Raw genomic sequence first — 18,050 nt, forward strand, 5'->3', positions numbered from 1 at the left:
AAAAAGAAATCTACATAAATAAAGAAATTATATCCATAGAATTTTTTTTCAAGAATGGGAGCTATGCACTGCCCTAATCCAACTTCCTAGCCCTTTTCTCTGACACCATTTTCTCAGACAATATTTTTATCCAACCTCAAGTGAGCTATCAAACTCAAGCAAAACTATCATAATTGTGTGCCCCCTGGAACATGACTAAGATGGATTTCCCAGCTTTCTTCTACCCTAAGATCCTTAATCTCATCTACTCTATTCCTACTTTTTGGTTCCTGTTCACTAACCATTTTGTCTCAATTTATGTCCTGCTACCTTCCAGACATCAAGCTGCAGATGCTACCATGATTCCATTCTGACTTGTCTGAGCAGATGACCTCATCAGTGTGTCCTAAAACCTCACTTCTCCAGAGCTCTGGCCCACTGGGGAAGGATAGAAACAGGCTGGGGGTATGGATCGACCTGCCAATGCCCACGTTTAGTGGAGAAGCAATTACAGAAGCCAGAACTCCTACCTTCTACACCCCAAAAACAACCTTGATCCATACTACCAGCAGGGAAGAAATTATAGAAGGAAGAAGATAAGAGGGTTTTTACCTCCAGCTCCATCAGCACCCAGAGAGAAGAGGAAAAGGAGAAAAATGGAGTAATTACGTATAAATGTAAACAGATAGTTGTAGAGATAATGGCTGGCCCAGGTGGTGGCTTACAGAGAAGCAACTGAAGATTCAGAACCCTGGTGGTGGGAATGGAGTGGATTTATACCCCTGTTGACATGTAATTTTATAAATCAATATTAAATCACTAATAAAATTTTTAAAAATGAAAAAGAGATCAGGTGGTTGTACACCTGGTTCAGCACACATGTTACAGTGCACAGGACCCAGGCTTGAGCCCCCAACGCCCACCAGCAAGGGGAAAGCTTTGTGAGTGATGAAGCAAATCTGCAGGTGTCTCTGTCTCTCTCCCTCTCTATCTCTTCCTCCCTCCTTGATTTCTGACTGTCTCTATCCAACAAATAAAGATATTTTTTCAATTTAAAAGTGAAAATAAAATAATCAAGTTCAGTGGTCCAGGAGGTGGCACAGTGGATAAAGCACTGGACTCTCAAGCATGAGGTCCAGAGTTCAATCGCTGGCAGCACAGGGACCAGGGTGATGTCTGGTTCTCTCTTTCCTACTATCGTTCTCATGAATAAATAAATAAAATCTATTAAAAAAATAAAAGAAATTAAGTTCAATAAAGCATAAGTTACTGATAGATTACTATGGGTTTAGCAGTGAACCAATCACCTTATACAAACAAAAAAAAATCAGTATGGTAGGTCACAGCTAGACTATTTAACGACAAAAAAAGCCTAAGAATAAGAAAAATGAGACAAACTATTGTATTTTACTATCAACTGTAAACCATTAATCCCCCAATAAAGAAATTTAAAAAAAGAGAATACGAAAAATGAGAATACAATATATGTGGTTAAGACCAGAGGCTGCTGTAGCCAGGGATGTAGCTCAGTGATAAGGTGCATGCTTTACATGTAATCAAACCCTGGGGTCCACATCCAAGAGACAGATAGACAGAGACACATACACATACACACATACTTACTACAAGTGACTTTAACAAACAAGTAATGATGGAGTTGTTTTAATTATATACATACAGACTTACGACTACAGCGGTGACACATTACTTGGATTCTAAGTTATGCGATTTTTTTTTTTTCTAAAACTAAGTTGTATTTGAAGAGCTAAAAAGAGGGGCCAGGCAGTGGTGTACCTAGCTGAGTGCCCATGTTACAGTGCGCAATGAGCCGGGGATGAGCCCTTACTCCCTACCTGCAAGGTGATGCTTCAGGAGCTGTGCAGCAGGTGTCTGTCTTCTCCTCCCTCTACATCTCCCCGCCCCAATTTCTCTCTTTCTCTCTGCCCTATCAAATAACATAAACAGGAGGAGAAAAAAAAAAAGGAAAAAATGGCTACTGGGGCTGGTGGACTCATAGTGCTAACACTGAGCCCAAGTGATAACCTTGGAGGAAATTAAAATAATAATAAATAAAAATCAAGAGCTAAGAAGAATGAGTGGAATGGACATCTGTTTGTCTGGGGGTTCTCAGCTTTCCAATCCCCCAGTGTTCGCCCTCTGCTGAGAAGTCTGGGCTGCATACTGCACGGTGGTCTTCAGTGGGGCCACGCCTCCCTTACTGAAGGCAGCCAGGTAACCCCCAGAGTGCGCATGTGAATTTGAGTCGAGAGTCAAGAGGAGCAGAAAGTACAACAAAGCTGCAGCTAGGCCCTATCAGTGCCCTGAGGAGACTGACCCACCCTGGGGGCATGGTTTGGTCCCTTCTTCTGAGTCTCTGGATCCCTATTTACTCCCAAACCTTGCATTTGAATGCCCTTTAATACAGTCAAATCACCAGAAGCTTTAAAACAAACTCTCTTTAAATGGATTCAGCTTCTGCTTGTAATATGTTTAATCACTTATAAGTCAAATGCAAAGATAAAAGATCTGTATTTTGGGCTGTCAGAAAAGTCATGATGCACTTCTGCACAGAAAGATAAACATACATCATGACTCTCCTCAACAACCCAATACATTTTAGCAAATAAAAAAAAGTTTAAAGAAAAGCTGTTGGGGGCCAGGCAGTAGCACACTCAATTGAGCACACATGTTACCACAGGCCAGGACCCGGGTTAAAGCCCCTGGTCCCCACCTACAGTGGGAAAGTTTCATGAGTGAAGTAGTGCTGCAAGTGTGTCTATCTCTATCTCTGCCATCCTACTCAACTTTTCTGTCTCTATAAAAGTAAAATTAATTAGTTAATAAAAACACAGAGCTCAGGGCGAAGTCGGGCAGTAGTGCAGCGGGTTAAGCGCACTTGACGCAAAGTGCAAGAACTGGCGTAAGGATCCCGCCCGGTTCGAGCCCCTGGCTCCCCACCTGCAGGGGAGTCGCTTCACAGGCGGTAAAGCAGGTCTGCAGGCGTCTATCTTTCTCTTCCCCTTCTGTCTTCCCCTCCTCTCTCCATTTCTCTCTGTCCTACCTAACAACGACAACAATAACTACAACAATAAAACAACCAGGGCAACAAAAGGGAATAAATAAATAAATATTTTTTAAAAAAAACAGCTCTGTTCTGGCTTAATTTTTTAAATGTTGTTAGGTCCATGCTCTATACTGTTCATTAATTATAATGCATGCAAAATTATGACATACTACATGTTTAAAAAGGAATATAGATTACAACCCAGGAAGTGACTCAGTGACTAGGGTGTTAGACTTCAAATTATGAGGTCCTGGGTGGGCAGTGGCAAAGAGGGTTAAGCGCACATGAGGGGAACCGCAAGGACTGGAGAAAGGATCCCAGTTCGAGCCTCAGGCTCCCCACCTGCAAGGGATAGCTTTGCAAGTGATGAAGCAGGTCTGCAGGTGTCTCTTTCTCCCCCTCCCCTTCCACTTCTCTCTCGAGTTCTCTCTGCCCTATCCAACAACAATGATAACAATAACAATAACAATAAACAAGGGCAACAAAAGGGAAAAAATAGATTCTAGGAGGAGTAAATTTGTAGTGCAGGCACTTAGCCCCAGCGATAACCCTGGAGTCAAAAAAATTAAGTATGCACCAGAATCCCTGGTGATTAAAATAACAAAGTTATGAGGTCCCAAGTTTAATTTCCCATCACTATTGCTAGAGCAATGCTCTAGTTCTTTCTCACGCTCATGTTAAAGAAATATTTTTTAAAAGTTAAAATAACAGAGAGAAAGAAAGAAATATAAAGGAAAATAAAGTTTTAAATACAATCAAAGATTATTCAGAAAGATATAAACATCACAGCAAACGATTATTTTTAACTCTGAAATTTCATAATAAACTTGTACTTATGGGGGTGAAGGGGCAGATAGCATAATAGTTATGCAAAGGTCTCTCATACCTGAGACTCCAAACTCCCAGGTTCAATCCTTTACACCACCATAAACCAGAACTGAGCAGTTCTCTGGTTATAAAATAAATAAATATAAATAAAATTGTACTTACCACTGAGTTAAGAGGGAAGGGAACTCCAATGAGAGAAGCCATTAATGGTGCAATATCTGCCTACAAACAGAAAAAGCTGATGTCTACAGCATCAACATGGAAATAAAACACTTCACTGCTGGATTTGGGAATATAACCGTGATATTCCTTAAAGTAAATACCTTCAGACATTTACTGAAACGGATCTCTAAAACTGTCATTTGTAACTGGTACATGAATGTATGAAAAAATCAATCTGAAAAAAAAACATTCAGAGCAAACCTAGTTGAGCACACACACTACAGTGCACAAGGACCCAGGTTCAAGCCCCTGGTCCCCACCTGCAGGGGGAAAACGTCACAAGTGGTGAAACAGGGCTGAAGGTGTCTGTCTGTCTGTTTCTTTGCCTCTCTGTGTCTTCCCCTCACCTCTCAATTTCTCTTTGTCTATATATCCCATCATATATGAATTAAAAATAAAAATAAATGTTTAGTATTATAAAAATGATTAGACAAAATTGCAATCCTAGTTTTTCACTGGAGAAAAGTATATAGTAACTAAGTAAAATATATATATGGATCAGAGATTTGGCCAGCCATCATAAGCCAAAAGAGAGATAAACTAGACCCGAGTCTCATGGGAAAAGACGATCCAGCCACATGATTTGGGACAGTTCTCCTTCAGGTCTAGTTTCCCAGACGTGGTGTGCACATGTTTGTTCATGTTCTGACTCCATTTTCTCATCCCCTCAATACATTCTTAATTTTCTTGGCCCTTTATTATCTTAGGTAATGTCTTTTTGTTTGTTTGTTTGTTCTCTAAAATGATTTACTTTTACTTAATTTATTACACTGAACAAAGAAAGCTTTATCAGCTGGGGAGAGAGCACAATGGTTTTGCAGGAAGACTTTCATGCCTGAGGCACCAAAGGTCCCAGGTTCAATCCCCAACACCACCAGCAAATACCTAGCACCACCATCAAACCTGAGCTGAAGAGTGCTCTGGTGAAAATAGTAATAAAAAAAATAAAAAGTCTAAAAAAAAGATGAAACAAAGCTTCCTGTGAGGGAGGGAAATGTTATAATACTACTTGCAACACTGGGTGTTAGACCAGGAGCCTCAGCCATGCAAGTCCTATGCCCTACTGGCTGAACTATTTCTCTGGCTAGCATTGTTTTTTTTTTTAGTCCTTATAATTTTCCCGACAGAAAAGTGCCTGGGTGTCAGAATGTCAGTTTCAAATCCTTACTTGCGATCTCTGAGACCTTGGAGAGGCTATCTAATACCCCTAACACCTCAGCTTCCATATCAATTATAAAGTAAATAAAAACGTCTCCCTTACAGAGTTCCAGCAAGGTTAAGTCGGGGGGGGGGGGGTAGTGAATGAGTAAGTAGGGCTGACAGATGTGCCAATTGGTAGAGTTCTATGTGTGCTCAACCCAGTGCACCACTGGCCCAGCCCCCTGGAGTGTATTGTTTATTGTGCACAGAGCCCTGGGTTCAGTCAGTTGGTCAATTTATCTCTCTATCTACCTACCTACCTCTATCTCCCCTTTCCCTCTCAATTTCTTTCTATCTTATTTATTTACTTTAGAAACTTTAAATAATAATAATGATGAGCTGGTCTAACTATAGGCAGAACATGTCCTTGTCTCCTGACTTTGAGTCACTCCAATCCCATCAGCAGTCATTCTTATTGCAAGTCGATTGCCAGTCTGACCGCGCACATTTTTCTTTACATGGGGAACACACCCGTCCTAAGGGAAGACATCGTAGTATGCTAAGAATGAGCAAGCTTCTGCAACCACAGGCCAGAAACCCTGATCCTAGACATTGGCTAGTCACACAAGAAGGGAGGTGACCTGCACAAGTGAAATAATGAAGATGGCTGGCCGCTTTCACAGCATATCTCCCACAGTGAAAAGCCTGCGCTTCACACAGATTATATCGCTAGTCCAACTTCATTCGATAGGTCATGTTCCTATACTGTACAAGTTTCAGGCAGAGTAATCTATTATCTTGGTGGGTTTTTTGTTTTTTTTTTGTCTGTTTGTTTGTTTTTCCTATTGCATTTGTAAGGATCCTAGCTAGAATTAAAAAAAAAAATGTGTGTGTAAAAAAAAATAAATCCAAGAAGGATGACAGAGGACCTACTGGGGGTTGTACTGTGTTGTTGAGCGCGGGCTGCGGAGATAGCTCAGCCCTGCAGTACTGTTATGTGGAAAAGTGAGAAATGATATGCATGTACAAACTATTGTATTTACTGTCGAATGTAAAACGTTAATTCCCCAATAAAGAAATTTTAAAAAATAAATTGTTCAACCTGTGGGGGAAAAGTGGGAGGGGTGGACAGCACACCTGGTTAAGTGCACATAGTATGAGGCACAAGGACCAGAGCGAGGATCCAGGTTCAAGACCCCAGCTCCCCACTTGTAGGGGGATCGCTTCACAAGCAATGAAGTAGGTCAGCAGGTGTCTAAAAATGGCCTCCAGGAGCAATGGATTCATAGTGATGGAACAGAGTCCCAGCAATAACCCTGGAGGGGAAAAAAAAATCTATAATATACTTTAGAGGGTAAAATATATATATTAAGATCTGTGCTTAAAGCAACTAAGCAAGGCAATGCCAAGAAGTCACAGAATCTTATCAGGCTTGTAAATTCTATTTGCATAACAATGTTTTAATCAGGCAGTGTGATTTAGAGGGAGATTTCTCTGAGTTTTAGTTGAGGCTTAAAATATTTGTACCAAAGTAAAATCCCTGTGGTGAGGGGTAGACATGCAGCTTCCTGGGCCGGTGGGGGGTGGTTGGGTGAGATGGGACACAGTCTTTTGGTGGTGGAAATGGTGTTTATGTACACTCCTAGTAAAGGGTAGTCATATAAATCCTAGTTAATTAATATGAGAGGGGGAAAATGTCTCGAAGTTTTTAAAACACAGACTGAGTCTTTTTAATACATAGGCTTTGTATTTGATATGCGGACACTCTCAAAAGCCTAGATCAAGTACATCAGAAGCAACAGGTAGCACAGCTATATACAAGATGCTGGGTACTATACAACAAACCCTAACAAAAGGACTTTTCAAAGTTAACCCAATTACCAAATAATGTGATAATAACAATAACTATCCATTGTCTTTTTGAACCCTAAGACAGCAAGAAACCTCACATTTCCACTATAGAGCCTTTATTTCCCCCAGTCCTGGAACCTTAGGATAGGGCCCACTTTCCCGCATGCCTCTCCCAATCCATATCAAATAATATTGCATCTGCCAATCACAACCTAATCAACACAACGATTGCCACCTCAACATGCTTCAGCTCAGACTGTGTCCAGAGACTTCAGGTGTGGAATGACAACCCTTCAGCTTCATTACTCGGGTGAGACTTTTCCTTTCATAGTATTCTCTAATTCCATCCCAGGTGGTTCACTTTCTAACAAAGTCCCAAAACCTAGATATACACCAGATTCTGTGAGAGAGAGCATATGTTCACACATATCCATAAACTAGTGCAAAATATATACCTGAAAGCAGAAGTACACTAGACTTTGCAGTGAGTATCCCCCTAACACTTCCTCTCCACTATTCCAAGCTTTGCTCAACAATTTGTTTGGCTTTGTATGTTAACTCTCTTTTCAGCCACCAGGTTCCAGATGTCATCAGGATGCCGGCCAGGCTTCCCTAGACTGAAGACCCCACCAATGTGTCCTGGAGCTCTGCTTCCCCAGAGACCCACCCTACTAGGGAAAGAGAGAGGCAGACTGGGAGTATGGACCGACCAGTCAATGCCCATGTTCAGCTGGGAACCAATTATAGAAACCAGACCTTCCACCTTCTGCAACCCTCAATGACCCTGGGTCCATGCTCCCAGAGGGATAGAGAATGGGAAAGCTATCAGGGGAGGGGATGGGATATGGAGATTGGGTGGTGGGAATTGTGTGGAGTTGTACCCCTCCTATCCTATGGTTTTGTTAATGTATCCTTTCTTAAATAAAAAATAAATTAAAAAAAATATTTGTACTAGAAATTTTGTTAAAGACTAAATTTTTTTTAAAGTATATTCTATCATCACTTTTATGATGGTCCTCAATTTTTTTTTTGGTCTAAACTCCTCATAAAGGATAAGATTAAATTTGAACATAAGTAGATTGAAATGAATACCTGATTGACATCTTGTCTTTTCCAGTTCTCCAGTTTCCATTCTGAAAGGCACAAAGCAGGAGCTGATGTTCAGATTTTTAAAAGAATAAATTATTTCATGACTATGAATGATCTCTGCTTTCTAAAACGAAAGTATCAGAAAAGTCTATTTTAAGCCAAGTATAAACCAAAAGACAGGAGCAACTGGAGAGATTGCTCGACTGGCAGAGCATCAGCCTTTTGGGTCTGAAGTTTCTGGTTCTATTCCCACAGCCACGAAACTGGATGGAGTGGTACTCTTGGCTTGTCACTCTCTCAGTTTGTCTTCTGAAACTCTCCTACATAATAAATAAATCTTGAAAAAAAAAAAAAAGACAATTACTTTCACTTTTTAAAACTAGAACTTTGGGAGTCGGGTGGTAGCGCAGCAGGTTAAGTGCATGTGGCGCAAAGTGCAAGGACCAGCAAAAGGAACCCAGTTCGAGCCCCCGGCTAACCACCTACAGGGGATTCACTTCACAGGTGGTAAAGCAGGTCTACAGATGTCTTTCTCTCACCCTCTGTCTTCTCCATCTCTCTGTCCTATCCAACAACAACTGTAACTAAAACAACAATAAAACAAAGGCAACAAAAGGGAATAAATAAGTAAATATTTAAAAAAAAAACTAGAACCTTAAAAGCAAAGCTGAAGTACGAAGTGCAAGGGCCCGCCCAAGGATCCCAGTTCAAGCCCCTAGCTCCCCACCTGCGTGGAGGGGGGGTCATTTCACAAGCAAGTCTGAAGGTGTCTCTCTCTATCACCCCCCTCCTTCTCAATTTCTCTCTGTCCTATCCAATAAAATGAAAAAAAAAAAAAAAAAAAGGCTGCCAGGAGCAGTGGATTCATAGTGTAGGCATCGAGCCCAGTGATAACCCTGGAGGCAAAAAAAAGCAAAGTTGAAAAGGAAATGGTGTTTCCTGTGATGATTTGTTAGACTTTCATACTTTCATAATCAACAAGCAAAAGAAGCAATGATGGAAGCATACACCACAGTGGTAATTGTCAAATGAAAATGACTAGTCAGAATTCTGTCTCAGAGAGTAACTAAGATAATCTAGCCAATTAGTCAGTGAAGAGCTGCTTTTTTCTAAAATGTCATCTGCTTGTAAAAAACTTAAAATTGTAGCTGTAGTGCTCCTACCATCTCTATTTTCAAATATTAAATAGTATGAGTTACCACTCAATTTGCTCTCAAAGATAATCTCATTCCCATCTACATTTAAGTGCAGAACATTTAACAGGCAATAATCAAAACAGATGATCATGAGAGATCATGCCTTAATTTGATGACTTTAAGCTATGACCAAAAGGATTCTAAGGTATTCTAATGAAAAAATTCCCTTTACAAAGCTAATAAAATTTAAAATATGTTCCAATTTCTATTAGTTAACTACTAAAAATTCCCATGAATCACCTGATGAGAAAAAGAAATGTGTGGTCTGGGAAGTGGTACAGTGGATAAAGCACTGGACTCTCAAGCAGGAGGTCCCAAGTTTCATCCTTGGCAACACATGTACCAGAGTAATGTATGGTTCTTTCTCTCTCTCTACCTATCTTTCTCACTGATAAATAAAATGTAAAAAAAAAAAAAAAAAAGAAAAGAAAAAAGAAAAAAATGCACATTCCCATTTTCTATAGTTCAGGATTTTTAATAGTCCTATAAGAAAAAAAAATTCTTTAATGATTCTTGAAGTCATGATCCTAAAACATTAAATCACAGGAATCAGATGCCAAAATAAAGTTATATTCCTAACTACAAACATAATCATCTAGCCTAGTGTAAAGAACTTATCTAGCTGATAGTCTTGGTAGATAAGATTTAACTCAGACATGAAAGTAGTGTTTCCTACCATTTACTTAACTAAGTCTTAGTAAAGCTTAGTAAAGTTCTCAGTGTACAGATACTGTGGATATTTTGTTTATTCCTGAGTACTCTGTGCTTTCTTTGATAAAATTATAGTGATATTTTAGAATTTTAAATTCCAGTTGTTTTTGGCTAATGTATAGAAACTTAATTTTTGTAAAATAAATAAATAAATAACTCAGGGCTTTAAGCTAAATCTCAGTAAGGGACTGTAGGAAAAAAAATTATGAAAAAGTGAAAGTAGAATTCAACTGAATTTTCTCAAGGCAGATAATAAGATTCAGATATCAAAACTAAAACTAACTTGAAAAGTGATTTTTAAATGAAACCTCAGACTTATTTTTAAATGTTATATTTATAAAAAATGACATATAAGTTAAAAACTGATAGGAATGACTGTACCTTTCAAAAGGGGATCATCAATCTGCTGTGCTGATACTTTTTGAGGATACTTAATTCCAGCTCCCCAAGTGACGAGAGGAGTAAAAGTCTCTGAAGGGTGGCCAGCGCCATGGGAACCTACAAATAAATGAGACTAGCAAGACAGATTATCCAAGACCTAACATATGCAAATTTGTTTTTATATTACTTATTTACTTGATAGAAACAGGGAGAAACTGAGAAGGGAAGGGGCAGATAGTAAGGGAAAGAGAAAGAGAGACACCTGCAACACTACTTCACTGCTTGTAAAGCTTTCCCCCTGCAGGTGGGGACTGAGGACTTGAACCCAGGTCCTTACACACTATAATACATACACTCTACAGAATGCCAGGCCACCACCTAAGTATTTTTTTTCCCTAATAATTAGCTTGAAAGAAATGATTAATATATAATCAATTTTAGTCACCATACTCCAAAATGTTTGCAACTCTATTTAACACTTATTTTCAAAACAGTCCAAAAACAAGTCATACAGCATCAACGACAAAACAAAAACAGGGAGTCAGGCGGTAGCGCAGCAGGTTAAGCACAGGTGGCGCAAAGTGCAAGGACTGGCATAAGGATCCCGCTTTGAGCCCCCGGCTCCCCACCTTCAGGGGAGTCGCTTTATCGACAGTGAAACAGGTCTGCAGGTGTCTATCTTTCTCTCCTCCTCTCTGTCTTGCCCTCCTCTCTCCATTTCTCTCTGTCCTATCCAACAACAACAACATCAGTAACAACAACAATAACTACAACAATAAAAAACTACAAGGGCAACAAAAGGGGATATAAATAAATATTACAAAAATCAATCAAAAAAAAAAAAAAGCAGGACTATTGACTTTGAAGAAACAAGTATAAGACCTGAAGCAGTGGAGCCAAAGGCAGAGTGAACAGTGACATCTTTAGAGAGAAGTCATTTGAGTTCAGGCTAGCAGTCAAGGTCAGGTCTGAACTAGAGAAGACAGCCACATCTCTCCAGGCTTTATTTACTCCAGGCTGCTCTAGCTACTGCAGCCCAAAGGGGTGACAAGATCACTAGGATTGTACATGGTGACTCAGAGACCCAAACTTCATCCTAGTAGCCAGTGCACATTGCATTTGCCCTGAGAATCACACAGGGAAAATAGTCATCAAAGGCAGAGTTTCAGTACTCCTAGGTCCCTCACTGATGCCCCCTTGATCACAGCAACTCTGTCTCTGTCATCAATGTAAAGTTAATTCCAGATAGATAAACATATATTTTTTGTACTCTTCTCCGTACTTTTCTCTAATTTCTCACTTTAAATGGAAATTGATTACTTTCTAGTTAGATGACTTTATATAAATAAGATCTATCTTATCTAATGTTTTAAGATACATTATGCAGCAGACACCCTGAAAATGCTGACATCTGGGGAGTTGGGGGGTAGCGCAACGGGTTAAGTGCACACGTCGTGAAGTGCGAGGACCAGCATAAGGATCCCGGTTCAAGCCCTCAGCTCCCCACCTGCAGGGAAGTTGCTTCACAGGCGGTGAAGCAGGTCTGCAGGTGTCTATCTTTCTCTCCTCCTCTCTGTCTTCCCCTCCTCTCTCCATTTCTCTCTGTTCTACCCAACAACAACAACATCAATAACAACAACAATAATAACTACAATAACAATTAAAAAACAACAGGGGCAACAAGAGGGAAAATAAGTAAATATTAAAAAAGAAGGTAAAAAAAAGAAAATGCTGAAATCTAATCCTCTTTAATATTATATTCTAAGCTACATTTATGTCTTCTTTGATCATAAAGTATTTATTGTTTAAAGGCAGACTAACCCCACTCTGTCATTCCATGGTCAGCAGTAAAAATAAACGCTGTTTTCCCATCATTTTCATAAAACTGATTAAACAAGGACACAATTTCTTTTATTCCTTCATCAACCATTTTAATATTGTCCTTATAGTCCCTGTTTAAAAAGAAACAGAAGATTAAATTATATTAATTTGGAAAAATAAAATATGCTTAACATGAACTTATTACATTCAAAGTTAATGACTCTTGAAATACTTATAAATTTCATCTTTAATACTTTAAAACCAGAACACTTCATATTGTTAAAAAAAATCTATTTTTAAAAAAAGCAAAAGATCTGAGTGAAATGGTTTTAAAAGGAGAATACTGATATTAATTCCCCAATAAAAAATAAAAAATTAAAAAGGAAAATACTGGTTAGAAATCACCTCCATTCACCCTCCTGCCGCTGCCATAGCGTCACTCAGATTACATCTGGCATTGTGGTGGTTCTGCGTGAAAGACTTTTTGTATAACCACTACGCTATCTCCCCCTCTGAGCAAATACATTTTGATGCAAGTGTTAAGTTTCAAGTGCAGTACTGACGACTTTCAAGTTCATTTATCTCATAATGGCATTCACTGTTTCAAGTATAAAATATTTTCATCCTTTGGAAGTGTTTGCCATACAGAATATCGTGTGACAAAACATAACACAGCATGAGAAAACACAATAAAATGTTTCAAACAACTTATATTTTAGCTTCTGATACAGTCTAACAAGACTGGCTTAGTACAATTTTGTCACCTAAACCAGTGTGTCATATTAAAGAAGGGAAGCATGAGGTATTCACTACACTAACCATGAGGCTTTATAGCTACAGTTAGACTACTTGAAACCAAACTCAAAGAGTGAAAGTAGATGTATTATTCCTCTTTCTAGTGGTCTATGAAAGAGAAATATTTGCTGTCCTTTGTTATGAATGAAACTGAAAGAGTATACAAAACTTCCTTCGCTAGAATATAATACTGATGAAGAGAAAAACATAAGGAATGACAAATTTGTGCTATAAATATTAGCATCACAGGTGGGGGTAGATAGCATAATTGATTCTCTTGCTCGAGTCTCCAAAGTCCCAGGTTCAATCCCCCACACCAATATAAGCCAGAACTAAGCAGTGCTCTGGAAAAATAAATGAATAAATAAATATTAACAGCATGAAATGCTTTTTTGCAGTCCAGGAAGTGGAGCACTGAACTCTCAAACTCGAGTACCCATGTTCAACTTCTGGCATCACATATACCAGAGTGATGCTCTACTTATAACCCCTCCCCCAATTAATAAATCTCTAAAACTTTTTAAATGATAATAAATGAGATACCTTTTTATCCCAACATTTACTGACATATTCCTAAAATATATAGCTTTGTATCCGCCTTGACAAACTATATATGCATATGTATGTATATGTGTGTGTATATATATATATATATATATATATGGCATATTTACATTACCATGTAATCAATCACAGTACATGGGATTTTAGTTTTAAAAGAAACAAAAGAGCAGATTAAATTATGTCAATTTAGAAAAGTAAAATATCTTCATCATGAACTCATCACAATACTACAACCCAGAAAATTGAGAACTTAATCTGCTTATGACACTTAAGACATAAGAATGCCTCATACTACTTTAAATTCAAACAGAAATGCTGAGCCCTCCAAAACATAAAAGTAAATGACATAAGAATTACCTTGATGATGGCCGGTGAGCATGGCCATTCGTATCGATTCCTAACAAATGTAAGAAAAAAACTATTTTCTCCTCTTTTACTTGAGAAAACAAAGTTTGGTTGTATCTGGCAGCATCAAAGAACTCCTATGGGTTAAAAAAAAATTATTTGAAAAACTGAGTTCATTTTTATCTAAGAAATCATCCTGGTGGTCCAGAAGGTGGCAAAGTGGATAAAGCATTGGACTTTCAAGCATGAGGTCCTAAGTTCAATCCCTAGCAGCAAATGTACCAGAATGATGTTTGGCTCTTTCTCTCTCCTCCTATGTTTCTCATTAATAAATAAATAAAATCTTTAAAAGAAAGAAAGAAATCATTGTGATTAGGAAATTAACGCACTACGTTTGTACATACCTCTAAAATTAAGTTGCCCTACTTCCATTAAAGTATGTCTCTAGGACCTACCAGCACAAAGTCTTTGCTGTCAGTTCAGGCACACAGCTACGCTAAAATATTAAGTGAGCTATCTTGTGCTAACATCAGGCTCCAGAACGGATAGAGAAAAAGGATCCTGATTTTATGAGGATCTCTTAATAGTGATCATCCCAAATCTCAGTTAACAAAATACAGCAGACTGTAGAAATATATGACAAGAACTAAAATGGAAATAGTAGCAAAGGGTTAGGCAGGGGGAAGATAGCATAATGGTTATGCAAAGAGACTCTCATGCCTGAGGCTCCAAAGTCCCAGGTTCAATCCCACCCCCCTCACACACACACACACACATACACACATACCACCATAAAAGCCAGAGCTTAACAGTGCTCTAGTTGAAAAAAAAAAAAAAAAGTAGTAGAGGGACTGGAGGAATAGCTCATTGGGTAGGATGCCTACACTGCCATGCTTGAAAGCCCAGGTTCAAATCCCAGCAGCACATGGGAAGGCCACAGCACTAGAGGTGGCTCTGATTCTGTAATTTCTCTCCATCCATCCATCATCCATCCATCATCCATCCATCCATCCATCCATCCATCTATATATTTATCTCTATCTTAATCATTAAAAAGAAAAAGTTGCCTATGAGTGGTAAAAATCACACATATGCAAGACTCCAGCTAGGCATTATGAATATAGCAGGTACTACATATGAGAAATAATAAATAAAATAACATCTTTTAAGATGGGGCACAGTTGTAACTTGAAAGTTTTCCCTATTGACAAAAGCAAATATTACATGATAAAAAAAATTCTAGAAAAAGAAAATTTAAAAGAGAAAGATGCTGATAAAAAAAAGGGGGGGGCTTAGGGAGTTGGGCAGTAGTACAGCAGGTTAAGTGCACAAAGCGCCAAGGACCAGAGTAAGGATCCCAGTTTGAGCTCCTGGCTCCCCACCTGCAGGGGAGTCGCTTCATAAGCGGTGAAGCAGGTCTGCAGGTATCTATCTTTCTCTCCCCCTCTCTATTTCTCTGTCTTCCCCTCTCGTCTCTATTTCTCTCTGTCTTATCCAACAACGACATCAATAACAACAACAATAACTACAACAATAAAACAAGGGCAACAAAAGGGAATAAATAAATTTAAAAGGGGGGTTAACTAATAATTATTGACTTAATTTTTGTTAAAAAATACAAGAAATGCAGGCAAAGAAGTACATTTATAAACAAACAAAAAAGGATGGGCTGGCAAAATAGTTCACTTGGACAGTGCACTGTTTTAACATGTATGTGACCCATGTTCAAGCCTGGCCCCCAGCACATTGAAGGAATCTTCAGTGCAGTGGTCTTTACCTTCACCTCTCTATCTTAAAGAAAATGTCCATATTATGAAGAGGCTCACAATATCATTTTAGAAGACACTGGTAAAAATAAGAACCATTCACGGTCAATTTGTGAATGTTTCTTTTTCAAAGATTTATTTACAGGAGAAGGAGGAGAGGGTAGAGGTGGGAAGAATGACCCAAAGGATCACTCTGGCATATGCGATGCTGGGGATCAAACTTGGGGCCTCACGCTTGAGAGTCGAGTTCTATTTTACTACGCCACTTTCCAGGCCACTGTGAATACATCTTACACAGAATGAATTAGGAATAATAACTTGGAAATGAGCCATGAATTGGTAGAAAGGGGAAAGCAAATATTTCATATTCAGGTTTTTTGGGTTTTGAAAATATAAAAATTTTAGGGGTCGGGGTGTGGTACATCTGGTAGTATACATATTACCACATGCAAAGACCCAGGTTCAAGCCCCCAACCCCTACCTGCAGGGGGTAAGTTTGACAAGTGATGAAACAACGCTGCCACTGTCGTCTCTCTGTCTCTCTCCCACTCACCTCTAAATTTCTCTGTTTCTATCCAAATAAATAAAATATAACACAGTACTTTTAAAAAAGAAAATACAAGTTGTATTGGAGTGCTAGTAAAACTGTGCTGTTACTTTCAAAATGATCCAAGGTTCTTTAAGAAATGTTATTTGGCTGCAAGTCTGGCTCAGCCTACCAACACCCATATCCAGTAAAGAGGCAGTTACAGAAACCAGAGCTCCCACCTTCTGTTCCTCAAAAATAATTCTAATCCATACTCCCAGTGGGAGAGAAGTGATAGGGGAAAGATGACCAGAGGGCTCCATCAAGACCCAGAAAGAGAAGAGGAAAAAGGGAGGGACATTTGGATGTAGTACTACCTGGGAAGGAAGAGAAGAGGGGATGGGCAGTAGCACACCAGGTTAAACACATATAGTACAAAACCCAAGGATCCCAGTTCGAGCCCCCAGCTCCCCACTTGTGGGGGGGGATGGTTGCCTCACAAGTGGTGAAGCAGGTCTGCAGGTGTCTATCTTTCTCTCTCCCTGTCTATCTTCTCCCTCCTCTCTCAATTTCTCTCTGTCCTATCCAAAAAAAAGAAAAAAAGAAATTGAAAAAAAAAAAAAAACAGCCACAGAAGCAGTGGATTTGTATAGTGCAGGCACCAAGTCCTGAGCATTAACCCTGGAGGCAAAAAAAAAAAGATGGGACTAAAGGGGGGGAAAAAAGCAAATACAAATATAGACAGTTGTAGAAATAATAGTTTTTTTTTAATATTTGTTTTTATTTATTTATTCCCTTTTGTTGCCCTTGTTGTTTTGTTGTAGTTATTATTGTTGTCATTGTTGTTGGATAGGACAGAGAGAAATGGAGAGAGGAGGGGAAGACAGAGAGAGGGAGAGAAAGACAGACACCTGCAGACCTGTTTCACCGCTTGTGAAGCGACTCCCCTGCAGGTGGGGAGCCGGGGCTTGAACCAGGATCCTTATGTGGGTCCTTGTGCTTAGCGCCACCTGCACTTAACCCGCTGCGCTACAGCCCGACTCCCGAAATAATAGTTAACCCATATCTGCAACTGTAAAAGAACAGCTGTAGCTTACAAGGGAGGGATTGGGGATTCAGAACTCTGCTGGTGGGAACAGGGCAAAGTTATACATCTGTTATCTTATTTATAATTTTGTAAATCAATATTAAATCACTCATTAAAAAAAAAAAGGTGGCTGTTTTATTGAGTAACTTGCTCATTTGTTTTTGTTCATCTATTCTCTAAAGCAAATTTTCAGAACATCATCTACTTTAACTAAAATGGTTTAGATTTGAGCATCATTTTTCAAAAGAATTTGATTAATTCATATGGTCTCACTACTGTAAGACACTGGCTCTATAGTTAACAAAAGGTCAAGAAAGTTAACTTAGGATGATTTAGCAAATTAAGAGTAAAACATAGTTTTCATAAGTCCCAATCTAAGGCTTGGTTAGTTTACTGCCATAAACAAGAAATTTATTTATTTATTTATTTATTTGTTTGTTTTACCAGAGTTCTGCTAACCTCTGGCTTGTGGTGGTGCTAAGGATTAAACTTTTTTTTTTTTTTTTTTTTTTTTACCAGAGCACTGTTCAGATATAGCTCATGGTGGTGCAGGGGACTGAACCTGGGACTTTGGAGACTCAGGCACGAGAGTCAGTTTGCATAACCATTATGCTATCTACCCTCTGCCCAGTATAGGTTTACTTTTATGGAAAAAAGAGAACAAGAGAAAGAAAGAGAGCAGACT

The 18,050-nt window shown here is 38.9% G+C and overlaps 1 protein-coding gene across 2 annotated transcripts in view; it reads right to left on the reverse strand.

Moving 5' to 3' along the window:
- PIGN (phosphatidylinositol glycan anchor biosynthesis class N) overlaps positions 1-18,050 on the reverse strand; it is a 127,905-nt gene that overhangs the window by 92,471 nt on the left and 17,384 nt on the right. For both annotated transcript variants that reach the window (XM_007524199.3, XM_060173963.1), the window contains exons 6-10: positions 13,999-14,123; positions 12,283-12,413; positions 10,462-10,578; positions 8,177-8,217; positions 4,034-4,093 (exon numbers count right to left, since the gene is read on the reverse strand). In XM_007524199.3, coding sequence (XP_007524261.1) covers positions 4,034-4,093; positions 8,177-8,217; positions 10,462-10,578; positions 12,283-12,413; positions 13,999-14,123 — 474 coding nt within the window. The remainder of the gene's footprint in view (positions 1-4,033; positions 4,094-8,176; positions 8,218-10,461; positions 10,579-12,282; positions 12,414-13,998; positions 14,124-18,050) is intronic.

The sequence above is a fragment of the Erinaceus europaeus genome, chromosome 15 (genome assembly GCF_950295315.1).
Source record: "Erinaceus europaeus chromosome 15, mEriEur2.1, whole genome shotgun sequence".
NCBI lineage: Eukaryota > Metazoa > Chordata > Mammalia > Eulipotyphla > Erinaceidae > Erinaceus > Erinaceus europaeus.